The 14192-nt window shown below is 42.6% G+C and overlaps 1 protein-coding gene and 1 long non-coding RNA gene across 2 annotated transcripts; both read right to left on the bottom strand.

Annotated features, from left to right (window-relative positions):
- Positions 1-5217: 5217 nt before the first annotated feature.
- On the bottom strand, positions 5218-8514 carry LOC136518505 (uncharacterized). Its single transcript, XR_010774522.1, has 3 exons — positions 7994-8514; positions 7050-7200; positions 5218-6158 (listed from the first exon to the last, which is right to left on the bottom strand). It is a non-coding gene; the product is annotated as an uncharacterized lncRNA (long non-coding RNA).
- Positions 8515-12238: 3724 nt separating this feature from the next.
- Positions 12239-12634, bottom strand: LOC136515589 (uncharacterized). The gene has a single exon (XM_066509133.1). The coding sequence runs from the start codon at positions 12632-12634 to the stop codon at positions 12239-12241; it is 396 nt and encodes a 131-aa protein (XP_066365230.1).
- Between the last annotated feature and the right edge of the window lie 1558 nt (positions 12635-14192).

Raw genomic sequence — 14192 nt, 5'->3', positions numbered from 1 at the left:
CGAATCTATGATGATGTGACCTCTATATCTATTTATATGCGGTGGCATATTTATATGAATTTGTGATGATCTGTGACTACCTGAATGGTGTGAATTTAAGTTTAAATTTACTGCCAATTTAAATTCAAATTTGGTGCAATTTAAATTTGAAGTTGGTGCAATTTAAATTTGAATATCTGCTGATTTTTGATGGCCCACAGTGGGCCAATTCTATTGTGCAATTAGGCGAGCCCAATAGTTCCTGCTACAATATGGGCCTAACTAAAACTAAAAAACTACACAACACAATGGCCTCATGAAGAATGGGACACAAACAGCCTACTAATGACGTGGCAATGTAGCAGCCACGTGTAACATAATCGTGACGGTTCATTTCATCACTATTGCCTTTTGCTATTATTGCCAACCAGTTCATCCATGACGAATAAAAAAGCCAACCTATGATGATCCATTTCGGTTCAACAAATGTATGACGCGGGATACATGACGTTTTTCGTGATCGTCATTATGAGTTAACTATGACGCATTTTCGCATGTCTATGACCAAAGTAAACCGTCATGTATAAGGGGATTTTTTTGTAATGAACCTCGTTACTAGCGTTGCTATCTCTTCCCCACACAGTTCATATACTCCAACAAAAGTGGTTTGCATCGCCACATTATATCCCCATAGTTGTATGTACCACAATCGTTGTTGAGGCCCTTTTTGTTTATCCCTTAGACACTGTCGCCCATGGTTGGAGCTTTCTTCCTAGTACATCAAATATTAGCAACACGGGTGTGTGCCTTCATCTTTGAAGTGTACCCAAGTCTGGCAACCCTGATGCACGCTTCATCTATGGGGCTTGACTGCATTGATTTCAGCATCAACCCTCCTATTCATGTCCCATTTTCCTCGATTGCATTGCCATCTTTCGTCTATATCCTCATCGGCCCTAACTACGTCAACCTCGGCATCACCCTCTTCCATAGTTTTCCTCGACGTATCTCTAAATCTCATCACCATGGCACCTCTTTTGTGTCCGCAGCTTCATGTGCGACCACCTCGACATCGGCAACCCAACCACGACTATGTCGACCATGGCTATCTCTAGCACGACATGTTCGACCATGACTACCTCAACTTCATGCTCGACTACCTTGACATAGGGCTACTGTCTTCCATAAGATACTAATGGGTTCTAGCCATAGCATACATGCAGCTTGTTCGGCAGGACTGAAAAATAAGCCAAACTACTGTTCCGGCTGATTGTTGTGAGAGAAAAACATTGTTCTATCTGAAAACACTATTCGTGTGAACAGTGAAAATGTGACTGCGCTGGCCAGCCCAACCCTAGCCGGCCAGCCAGCCGAACATAGCCATGACACATAGACTGTTCAGACTATGGGGGGTATTAGATTATTGGCTTCCACCTTTGGCTTCTTCTCTAGTCTCATAGTTTGTAGTGCTCCCGCTGTTATTGTGGGAGATGTTAAAGTATATCATGACTAGGATTTGGGATGAAAATGGACAGATATGGATAGGAAACTCCCTCCCCTTTTTTCTATACATTTTTTGGCGGGAACATGATTAGGTTCGGAAAAGCCAAGATCATAAACGGAATCAGGATATGCGGACATAGGGAAACACAAGAATACAGATAGATGACCAGAAAATTAAGTTAGGATTAAATGGTATAGTATTGTCAAGTATGCATGTATGAAGTCGCGTAACAATGTACACGTATGAAGATTGGTCTAATATTCACTTGGATGTCATGTGTGTTAACACATTAACATGAATATTGGTGATTAGTAGGTGTATCAAGGTAACCCAAAGGTATATAATTGTTAGCCATATCCCAAATATATTGAAAACATAGGATAAATATATACGGGTTCAACCCAGATGAAAACAGGATCCCACAAAAAACATATGAGTAACCCCCTCTCTTGTTTTATGTCCCATTCCTGTATTTTTCTGTAAATATAGAGACATACGGGGACAAAAGTAGAAATCAGGACAGGACGGAACGAGATTTTTTACGTCCACTTTTATTTTTATAGTTAGCTGGGATTACGATCCTCTATATCAGACTGAGCCTCAAGCTGTCTATAATGAAAATAATCTAAATCCATCCAATACTATTCCTCCTACAAGAAGGAAATAGGTATATACTCCCTTTGTCCTTAAATATAAGGAATCTAGTTTTGTCCGAATTCATACTATAGTAACTTTGACCAAGTTTATTGAAAAGAGGAAAAATACTTAGGACATGAAATTAGCTTAATTAGATACATTATGGAATATATTTTTTGTTATATATCTCTTTGATGTGGTAGATGGTAATATTATTTTCTATAAATTTAGTCAAAGTAATTATAATTTAACTTAGGACAAAACTGAATTCCTTATATTTTAGGACGGATGGAGTAACTTCTGCTACCGACCTGATTGTAGATGAGATCGCACCTAATTCTATTCCTCCTACAGTAAGGAAACAACTACATAGCTTTTACTACCGTTCAACTTGACCTGATTGTAAATCGCGACAAGCTAAGTGTCTTTGTTGGCACACAATTTCCTGAGATATTTCTTCCACTCTCTATCATAATCTGAAGCTGAATCTAATACTCAAACCAGAGCTGGGGAGATAATGAGTGATCATTTGGAGAGAGAGATCGAAAATGATGTGTTCACGCGCGCATTGCTGTGTAGGGTGGCAATGCATCTAGACAGGATGACTATACATAGAGATTTAGATCCCCTGTCTGGACCACACCGACTCAGTAATGCATATAGCCCTCCATATTGCTTTCATCTACTCAGCTGTTTCCGTATACAAAGAAGGTACAGAAGTCACATTGTCGCATTATGGTGCACAGTCAACACCAGTAGTGTAGAGGTTTTCTCGTTTTTGCATGTACAGAAGTGCACGGTCTACAAATATCTTGCCGGCTCTTATCCACATGGACAATGAGTCTTTGAATCCTGACGATTCTTCCTATCCGTGGAATCCCAGAAGGCTCGCTCTCCATCTCCTGGTCCTAGCTAGCTGACTGCCCAGCAGCGTCTACCAGTGTAAGCGTAGGAAAGGGAAGCAGTAGCTGAAAATATCTGGAGTTGGCATGTGCTGATGTGCATCGATCTGTCTCTCTGTTGGAAATATCTTTCTTAGCTTGGCTGCCCTTGACTAGTACAAGTACGTGCAAGTTGTGTGCCAAGTTGGAAATTGGTGCCAATAGATATTTTCATGCACTTCGTAGGGGAGCCCCATCCACTGTTCAGGATAAATATTTTTGGTGCCAACTGATTGCTATGCACACAACTCACCTAACTGCGCATGGGAGGATTGACACTATTGTGATTTTTATGCGCTCTGTCATTCATATGTATAAGTCTTCTTTTCATCAGATTTGATTAAAAACATCTCAACAAAAAAGTACATTAGCAGGGCAGCCCGCGGCATAGATCTTTCCTTGTTTATGTGCAAATTCTGGCCTCCTTCACAAGTAACGGTTATGATTTTTTCTTTCTAATAATTGCTGTGAAATAATAGTCTATACTATATTACAATATAGTCATTAGAAAAATTGTCTACTTAACCCCCTAGATATTGGTGGTTATCTACTTCTACACCTCCAAAATCAGGTATTTTACTCCCTTAAATAAACTACTTAAATCGTCTAAATAACCTCCTAAGATGGTTTTGAAAGCTAACGTGGCATCTTATATGGGTACTGGCATGTAAGGCTGGATAATGAGCCGGCTCGGCTCGTTTCGGCTCGGCTCGTTCTGGCTCGTTAAGATAACGAGCTAGCTCGGCTCGGCTCGTTATCCTAATGAGCCAGAAAGCCAGCTCGGCTCGGCTCGTTAAAAGCTCGAGCTGGCTCGTTAAGCTCGCGAGCCAGGTATAAAAAATACACAAAATATAATATTTGCATTTATCTAAAGTTTGTGAATAATAATAATACAAAAGAAATGCATCTAACAACCTTAAATTGAATAAAAAATTAATATGCGTTAATATATATATAAGTATAATAAAATACTATAGTATTCATACATCTAACAACCTTAAATGATACTTTTTTTCCTGGAAGCTTGGCTCGTTTAGCTCGCGAGCGACTCGCGAGCTGGCTCGAGTTGGCTCATTATAGCTAACGAGCTAAAATCTTGGCTCGGCTCGGCTCGTTATCTTAACGAGCCGAGCCGAGCCGAGTCGAGCCAGCCACGAGCCGAGCGAGCTAACGAGCTTCGAGTTTTTCGTCCAGCCTTACTGGCATGGCAGTTTTGATGCCGAATTGGGTCACTGACAAGTACCGATATGATTTGGTAAGGGCATGGTCCGATCTTTACGATAGTAGGTTTAAGAACGAAGGATAATTTGCTGTAGAAACAACGGGTAACTAGCTTTATATCTGACCAAGGTTGGATGCGACCAAGCGACGGGGAGAGACACCAAAACCTTAAGGACTTCGACTTGATCTCCAAACCATCGCTGAACCATAAACCGAGACTAATCCACACAAAATGGTGCAGCCTAACTGGAAACCGTAGAGCAGGAAGTAGGGGGACCTAAGATAGATCTCTCATAAGCCCACGAAGAACTCGCAAGAACAAAGGTGTGTAAGACACTTAGTAGCTCGGCTGCAATACAGTACTGGGGTCTCAAATGATCAAAAGTGCTTTTCTTGTAGCATATAGGTGATATTTATATTAGGAACAACCCTCCTAGTTGGATTGAAGTCACCGCATTGGGAGGTGGAAGGCCAACTAGTTGAAGCATTCACGAGGTGGTCTTCAATTCCCGCACGTCTCCTGGGCTTCTGCGCAACCTTCAGTTAAATTGTCATTACTCTCTGCTCGGAAGTCCAAATGATAAGTTGTTTGTTGGATTGGAAAGTGGACTTGATAAGCTTTCCAACAAGAACTTATTCACCTCCAAAGGTTCCCGGATCAAGGAGTTACTAGGTTCATGACTGTGCGTGCTACGGGACAGCTAAAATTTTGTACTAAAAATACACGGATCGTATAATAAGATAATAATACTGCGAAATTAAATACCGACATTAAATTAACATTTTCTCCAAAAATAATACCGCTACAATGTAAATAAAAACGTGTGTTATATTGATGCCAAAAAATGATATTGAACAAATTAATATTACAACGATCTATTCAAGCTTTAATGTGAAATGGAAACAATCTAGTTCATACTATAAGAACATAGTTCATTACAACTATCTTTTCTACCGCTTCTTGTATCTTATTGTTCTTTTATTTCTAAATACCAAGATGTTTCCCCCTAAAATAATTTATCATGGAAAAACAATAGGTGGTCCAAATGGTTTTTGACACCACTCCGGATCACATAAAGCTTATTTCAATAAGGCCTTGTTTGGATGTCGTCGAATTCACCCCAATCCACATATGTTGGAGTGGATTAAGGTGGAATTTAATTTAAGTTCCACTATAATTCACCCTAACACATGTGGATTGAGTTAAATCCGACAACATCCAAACAAGACCTAAAGGTACAATAAAACAATGCGTTACAAATTCAATCATGACATTATGATCAAATTGTGGTGCCACTTGGGCACAGGCTCTAGATCCCTCGCCATCCCTCCTAGTCCTATTTGGAGCCACACGACTCGGCTTTGACTGCAATGCTCACTCCTTCACTCCTGTGCCACCTTCCTTGCATTGAGGTGGTGCTTATGTCACCTATGTTTTTCTTTTGCAAAGGAGGGACTTATATTAAATCTTGGCACAACATGTCCCTAAATTACACATGAAAAGATCTGAAATAAAAAATACATAATATTCTATCTAGATTCTTTCTTCGTCTTCTTCATCAATGGCTTCTCTGGAGCCAAAATGCAGTCTTATGTCACCTATCTTGTCCCTACCCTCCGAAGGATGTAAGGTTCTAGAGCACCAGCTCGGTTTTAGTTGCTGTGGTGTGAATCCCTATCGCAAATCTGAGCTGCTGGCCTGCTGCCCTTCTCAATCGATGGAGCCAGAAACCAAATGAGCATTTACCATTGGTCCCAGTGTAACGGTACTCCTTGTCACTCTGAACGGTCAACCTTCCTTCTTGAGATAACTAAAGGTCATCATCATCAGCCCACAATTGCAAACCAAATCACATGAATTAGGTTCTGATGCATCACTGCAAAATTTAAGAGAGGAATCAAGGATAGTGAGATTGGATAAATGATAAGCACCTCGTGCTAAATCAGTTACAAGCAACTTTAAAGCCAGCAGCTATGCAAATCCTACTGCCAAAAATTCTACAAATATATGGGTCACATTTCATAGCTTTAGCTTCACACATGTTCCATACAAAATCCATTTGTCATATTCAAGAGAAATTAGCACAAGCCTCGTGCAAATTAAAAATTTGACATCACTAGATCAGATATTAGTTATCCTTGACATGTACAATGAAATTGATTCTTACTGGTGAATGTACCAATAGTCTATTCATACAACGGTGATGCAAAAACTTTGCATTCAGAATGACCCAATAATGATCCCGAAGACATCAATATACAACTCACATAGTTGTCTACAAACAATGGTAACCAAAATCGCCTAATCGAGCTGAATGGTCGATGGGTATTACAATAGTAAGGATAATTCCATCCATTTTATCAGAGAAACAGTAATGAAACCTTCAGGATCTCAAACATAATGTAAAGTATATTGATCTAAGAAGATGTAGATGATTTACTGGGAACCAAAGAAGATATGACAGCCATCTTGGTTGAATCATGGCCGGCGCCTGTTCACAGGGGCCAGATATTATCCAGGAGGCAGATTCACACTATTATCTAGAAAAGCATGACACAAAAAAAAAAAACAATTTCTTGTTCAGGAATCCCAAGAGTAATAATCTATGTTTCGTATTGAACTGCTAATCTATTCGACACTAAGGAACTCAGGTCACCTTAAAGAACATGTCCTAGTCAGTCCTACTCATAGATGCATTGACAACCTAGAGCTTGAAAGCTGCATTCTCAACATCAATGAAATTAAGTCATAAGTGCCGCTGCCTAACCTAGCTGGAGGGGTCCACTGTTGCTGACCAAGAACGATTGTTGTCACTGCAGATCTTGAGTTCTGGTAGTTGCACTGGTTATGCAGTGGCCATGTTTTTAGTCGGGATTCAGAGGTGGACTCTGTCATTCCATGTCATTCTACTCAGCCATCTTTTTACCAATCAAATTATGAGGACAGTTTCATGAGAAAAACAGTCAATTAGATAAGTACAAAAAATATTCATTATTAGAACATGTGGTCCTATTGGCAACTATCTGGAATAAAGAGCGGTTATTGGTCAGGAAATCCAAAAATACCATGAATTACCTATTTACAAAATAGGCTATTTTGGCTTATGTAACCACTCCATAGTTCCACTATAGAACTCGCTTGCCTCTTCCAGGAATACATATGAGAAAAATGCACTACTCCCTCTTACTAATCAGTAAAAAGTCAAAGATAAAAAAACATGTCAGATTTGTACAATAAACCGAGAATTACCTAGCATGTCACACAAAACTAAAACAAACGAGAATTACCTAGCATGTCATACAAAACTGAAACAGAGCCAAGTCCCAATCCCAGACAAAACATGTCTGCAGATATGGATGCAATTTACTCTTATCTAGCAGAAATCTAAACACTATTCTTGATTTGCGTAGAGAGTAAGATCTTTGTACCATGAATAAGAAACTTCTCCAAAAAAATCTACCAATTTTTACATCGCTCTGCAGTCTACATCCATGAAACCAGTTTTAGAGGAATGGTAAACACAACATTACTTGACCCGGACATCCATGAAATCAGTTTCATTAGCATATATTTTCAAACTTCAAAGCCCCTTAAATCCAATAAGCACCACTTGTAGTGATATGTACCGATGGGAATTAAGCACTAACTATGTGATAAAAAAGTACAATAACAAGATATTACCGAAGGTGAGAGGACACTCAAGTTGTATACCTGTACGTACCAAACTGTCATCAATACATAAAGAACCTGAAAGATCTGTTACTTGTGTGCTAGTTTTCCATCTTGCCTTAGCATCCAACCTCAAAGAAAAACCCACCAAAGACCGAATGTTGACACACAATCTCAATCATTTATAGCCCACAGAGATCCTTCATCACATCTCGCCAACCTAAACCTTCATCTCATCACTGGCATCGGTCAGAACTATCTGTTAACAGAGTCTAGTAATAAGAAAAATGGTATAGGAAAATCAGTGATTATACTAATAAAATTGTGAAGATGTATAGAGAATTAGTATGGGAATCAAATTAACATGTGATACAGATGTTGCCACAGGATGCCTGATTCCCCTCTGTCAGAAAGGATGAGCACTTCATCTTCTCGATCCAGTACCGGCAGTAGAGAGAAAAACCTGCACATGGCGTGGCCGTCCTCGACTCTCTTGAAGCAGCACCGCACTCGGTACGATCTGGATGGCCGATGAGGGTAAAGCGCGGAAATGCAGGCGGTGCCATGGATAGAGGATGAGATCACCCCCTAAAAATTAGTTAGTTAGATAAACGAAGTGGTGGTCTTGTAATAAATGAACAAGTTTTAGTTCTTTTGTTTTGGTCAAACAAACTTTTGGGTACTTTTTTTATGTTATAAAAAGGTTATTGCATTCTGACCCTTTTCCGTTGTTAAGGCTACAAAGGTTAAGGCACGGGTGAAAGAACACTGATCACACTAGTGAGCAAGAACACCATAGCCGCTGGGGCGTAGGTTCCTTGCAGTTTGACCAACTTTACTCAGTATTCATTTCCACAGCTCTCGCTTTTAGATCTTAACTTGAGAAGGGGCCGGTCACAATGATTGTTTCTAAATAGGTATGCTCTTATTAGCCCCAAGTGAGTCCTAGCCCCGTGCCATTGCTAGGGTCAGGTGTCACTAAGGATCGAGGATGAGATAGCAAAAAATAAAGCATTTTTGTATTTCAGAAACACCATTCTTAGTTTTTATGGGTAGATGCATATGCCCAGGGTAAAAAAGATATATTTGCTCGATGTTCCATGCGTTGATGAAGACCTTGCCTTCGATGGTCTTGAGCTTGTAGGTGTCGGGTCAGAGCACTTTTGCGATGACGTATGGTCCCTCCCATGGCAGAGAGAGCTTGTGATGGTTTTTATTGCTCTAGATGAGGCGGAGTACCAAGTCCCCGACGTTGAAGGCCCGACCTTGCACTCGACGACTGTGGTACTAGTGCATTGCCTGCTGGTACTTGGCCAAGTGGAGGAGGGCAACGTCATGCGCCTCATCGAGCTGATCCATGGCATCCTCGAGGGACGCCTCAGCTCCCTACTCGTTGTATGCCCTGACCCTCGACACTCCATAGTCGAGGTCGGTTGGGAGGATAGCCTCGGAACCATAGACCATGAAGAAGGGTGTGTAGCTGATGGCCTAGCTGGGGGTCATCCTTAGGAATCCAGAGCACCATGGGGAGCTCCGCGACCCATCGTCCGCCAAACTTGTTCAACCGGTTGAAAATCCTAGGCTTGAGGCCTTGTAGGACCATGTTGTTCACGCGCTCGACCTGGCCGTTTGTGTGGGGGTGCGCCACGGCGGCCCAATCGACACAGATATAGTATTCATCATAGAATCAGAGGAACTTTTTCTTGGTGAACTGTGTGCCATTGTTCGTGATAATAGAGTTTGGGACCCCAAAGCGATGGACGATGTCAAGGAAGAATATCATAGCTTGCTTGGACTTAATCACGGAGATCGGTCGAGCCTCTATCCACTTTGTAAAGTTGTCTATGGTGACAAGCAAATGCGTATAGCCCCCGAGTGCTCTCTTAAGAGGTCCAACCATATCTAGCCCCTAGACCACGAACGACCACATGATGGGGATCATTTGGAGTGCTTGGGCCGACAGGTGGGTCTACCGAGCATAGTATTGACACCCTTCTTAGGTGCGCACAATCTGTTCAGCGTCGACTACTATAGTTAACCATTAGAAGCCCTATCAAAACGCATTTCTAACCAGGGTCCTAGGTGCGGCATGGTGCCCGTAGACCCCACCATGAATATTTCTCAGCAACTAATTCCCTTGTTCGATGGGGATGCACCGCTGTAGGATCCTGATGTGGCTTCGCTTGTAGAGCTCCCCCTCAATAACGATGAAGGACTTGGCATGATGCATGAGCCACCGAACCTCCATTTTGTCTGTTGGTACCACCTCATGGAGGAGGTAATTGAGGTAAGGCATCCTCTAGTCAGCAAGAGGGTTGGGCTCTGCCATTGGGTCTACGTCAAGCTCCATGACCTCAAGGTTAGGGGGAGCTGAGGGTTGGTCAGCCCCTGAACCTGAGGTCAGCGGCCTATCACCAGTTCATTCTGGCTCCTCATAGTGGACTGAGGGCTTGTACTAGTCGCTGGCGAAAATGCTCATCGGCACCGGCTCTTAGCCGGATGCCATCTTTGCCAGCGCATCGGCTGATTCATTAAGCCACCTGGGGATGTGATTAAGCTCGAGACCGTCAAACTTGTCCTCTAGCTAGTGGACTTCATGGCAATACACAGTCATCTTGGCATTGTGGCAGCTTGACTCCTTCATGACCTGGTTGATGACCAGCTGGGAGTCATCCCGGATGTCGAGCCATTGGATGCCCAGCTCAACAACGATGCGTAGGCCATTAATGAGTGCCTCATATTCGGTCACATTGTTGGAGACAGGGAAGTGGATGCGGACCATGTACTTATTGTGCACTCCAAGGGGTGAAACAAAGACCAGCTGCACACTGGCCCCCTTCTTCATTAGTGACCCATCGAAGTACATCATCCAGTACTCCTAGTCGACGGCCGCTGGCAACATTTAGATCTCGGTCCATTCTGCCACGAAGTTAGACAGGACTTGGGACTTGATGGCCGTCTGAGGGGCATACGAAATACCCTGACCCATCAACTCGAGTGCCCACTTTGTAGTCCTTCTTATGGCATCCTAGTTTTGGACAACCTCGCTGAGGGGAAGGACATCATGTCTGTCACCGGATGTGACTTGAAGTAATGACATAACTTCCTCTTGGTGATAAGGACGGCGTACAAGAGTTTTTGGATTTGGGGGTAGCGAGTCATAGAATTGGGCAAGACCTCGCTAATGAAGTACATGGGATGCTATACTTTGAGGATGTGGCCCTCCTCTTCCTGCTCTACCACTAGAGCGGCGCTGACCACTTGCGCGGTGGCTTGCAATGTAGAGGAGTGGTTCCCTATCGATCGGGGGGACCTGATCAGGGCCTTTGTTAGGAGCTGCTTGACCTTGTCAAGTGCCTCCTAGGCCTCAGGCATCCATTTGAAATGGTCGGCTTTCTTTAGAAGCCGATAGAGGGAGAGACCTCATTCACTGAGGCACGAGATAAAACGGCTGAGCATGGCGAGGCACCCTATAACTTGCTATACCCCTTTATGTTCTGAATCAGGCCCATACTCGTGATGGTCGAGATCTTCTCTGAGTTGGCTTTGATGCCATGCTCGAAGACGATAAAACCTAGTAGCACACCCCTCGGGACCCTAAAAACGCATTTCTCGGGGTTGAGTTTGATGCCGTTTGCTCGAAGTTTCACGAAGGATTGCTCTAGGTCAGCTATGAGCTGGTCAGCTCATTTGGAGTTGACCATGATATCGTCTATGTAGGCCTCAATAGTTCGCTCGATGAGGTCCCCGAAACACTTAAGCATACAATGCTGATACATAGCCCTCGTGTTTTTTAGACCAAACAACATTGTGATGTAGTAGAATGATCTGAAGGGGGTGATGAAAGACGTCGTGAGCTAGTCAGACTCTTTCATCATGATTTGATGGTATGCATCAAGGAAGCAAATGGTTTCACACCTTGAGGTCGAGTCGACTACTTGATCTATGCATGACAAAGGAAACAGATCCTTTGGACACGCTTTGTTGAGACCCATGTAATCAACACACATTCTCCATTTCCATCTCTTTTTTCTTACAAGAATAGGATTGGCTAACCACTCGGGGTGATACACTTCCTTGATGAATTCGGTCGCCAAAAGCTTCACAATCCCTCACCGATGGCCTTGTGCTTCTCCTCATCGAAGCGATGCAGGCGTTGCTTCACTGGCTTGGAGCCTGGCCTGATCTTCAAGGCATGCTCGGTGACTTCTCTTGGAATGCCTGGCATGTTCGAGGGTCTCCACGCAAAGATGTCTCTATTGGCATAGAGGAAGTCAACGAGCATGCTTAGCTACTAGGGTCTATGAGGACCTCCTTGGCGCCCTCCATGGGCTCAAAAGGCCCAGCCGACCGCTTGGGGTTAGGTGCTCCTTCGATGATCTCCTCCCTAATGGTCATGAGGTCTTCGGAGGTGACAATTGTCATGGCATGTTCGCAGCACTCGACCTCGCACTTGTAGGTGTGCTGGAAGGAGGTGCCGACGGCGATGACCCCCCATGGACCCGGCATCTTCAACTTTAGATAGGTGTAGTTGGGGATGACCATGAACTTCACATAGCATGGATATCCTAGGATGGCGTGGTAGGTCCCGTGGAACCCGACCACCTCGAAGGTAAGGGTCTCCATCCTATAAATGGTTAGATTTCTGAAGGTGACAGGTAGATCGATCTGCCTCAGCAACATGTCCTACTTTCCAGGCACAATGCCTATAACACCTAGGGTGTTAGTCATGAGTTAAGCAGTGGATGTGGACTTAAATAAACTATGTCAAACAATGATCATGATCTCTAGTTCATAATTTTGAAGTGATGATGAAGGTAGTGAGGTCCAATCTATGAAATTGAGTCCCAACTTGAACTTGGACAACACACCTTTGCTTACATGTGGACCCTAATTAAGGTTAGGCATGAGTAATGTTAAACATGCTTGTTTCATGTACATTACATGAACATGCATCCATCTTGACCAGTGGAAAGGTTTCACAAAGTTTGGAATCAAGAAGTCACATGAAATGATAAGTTATAATCTTTCTTAAATTGCTTCATCAGGTGAATGGGAACATGAGATGTTGACCAAACCTTGCTACCTTACCCAAATGACTCTAATTGAACTCTACAACAAAAGTCATGAAGAGTTCGGGTTGAGAAAATGCCTCAATTGATCGAAAACCCTAATTCCAGGATTTAACGAGTTGCTGCTTTGACCAAGATGAAGAAATGGTTTCTGTACTAGATATAAAGTTTGACCTTTAATAAAAGTTGAAGTTTGAGTGGAGTACAACAAACTTTATTTTTGGACCAAGACCTGACTCAACTCCTAAGTGGCTCAAACAGTGGACTCAAGATTGAATCAGCTGCTGCTTTTGGGCTCTAAATAATTCAAAGTCCGGAATTCATCGTCATTGACATTGGCGTTCCGCGTTCTCTAAAATTTGTTAAACACCTCAAGTTGAGCCAAAAGTAAAAGTTGAAATATATGTTTTGGAGAAGGACATGTAAATAGTTGGAACCAATTTGACCATGTTTTGACAAAGTAATTCGAGCTCAAGCAGAGAATGGCTTAATCCTCGATTAGTCGCTGATAGTGTCAACTTTGGGCTTAATTACCCATTAATATGTTTCTATAATGACTTAGCACCGTTAATGAAAGATGTAGGGCAGTTCATGGGCTTCAACTTTGCTTTTGGGCCCAAGGTCCAATTCGGCTTGTAACTAGCCCAAAATCGCCCCCCATGCCAGCCACACCGTTGCCCACCACACGCTCGGGGAAATGCTCCAAAGGGTGACTATGGCAGAACCTCCTAAATTATAGAACCCACATGCACCCGTCACTATCCAACGACCTCTGACAACTATGCATATGTTCCTAATAACTTAAGAAGATTGTCGGGTGTCCTTGGGGAACCCCGAATCATCCATGATTTCCAAGCAGGATCCCATTACAGAGTCATTGCAGTATTACAATATTTATTCAAATATCTACATCAGAGTAAATTAGCGGAAGTCTTATAATAACTTAGTTTACAAACCAGTTGTTTCAAACCTTACAAACTAAGTTTGATAATTATTACAAACCATAGTAGTAGTGGAGTGGCATTAGTAACATAATACAAACACACAATATAAGTATCCTGCCCAAGGATCACACATTCACTTATCGTCATCGACCTGAACAACAGTCATGCAGCACGGTCCAAAATAGACCTGCTCATGAGGCTCACCTGCAACAAGGGTCAATGAAC

The sequence above is a fragment of the Miscanthus floridulus genome, chromosome 17 (genome assembly GCF_019320115.1).
Source record: "Miscanthus floridulus cultivar M001 chromosome 17, ASM1932011v1, whole genome shotgun sequence".
NCBI classification, from domain to species: Eukaryota; Viridiplantae; Streptophyta; class Magnoliopsida; order Poales; family Poaceae; genus Miscanthus; species Miscanthus floridulus.
Note: the sequence above shows the minus strand (reverse complement) of the source record. Positions and strands in the feature narration are given on the sequence as shown.

Coding starts and splice junctions, on each gene's coding strand:
- LOC136515589 (XM_066509133.1), bottom strand. CDS start 12,634: ATGTTGCTGAGGCAGATCGATCTACCTGTCACCTTCAGAAATCTAACC.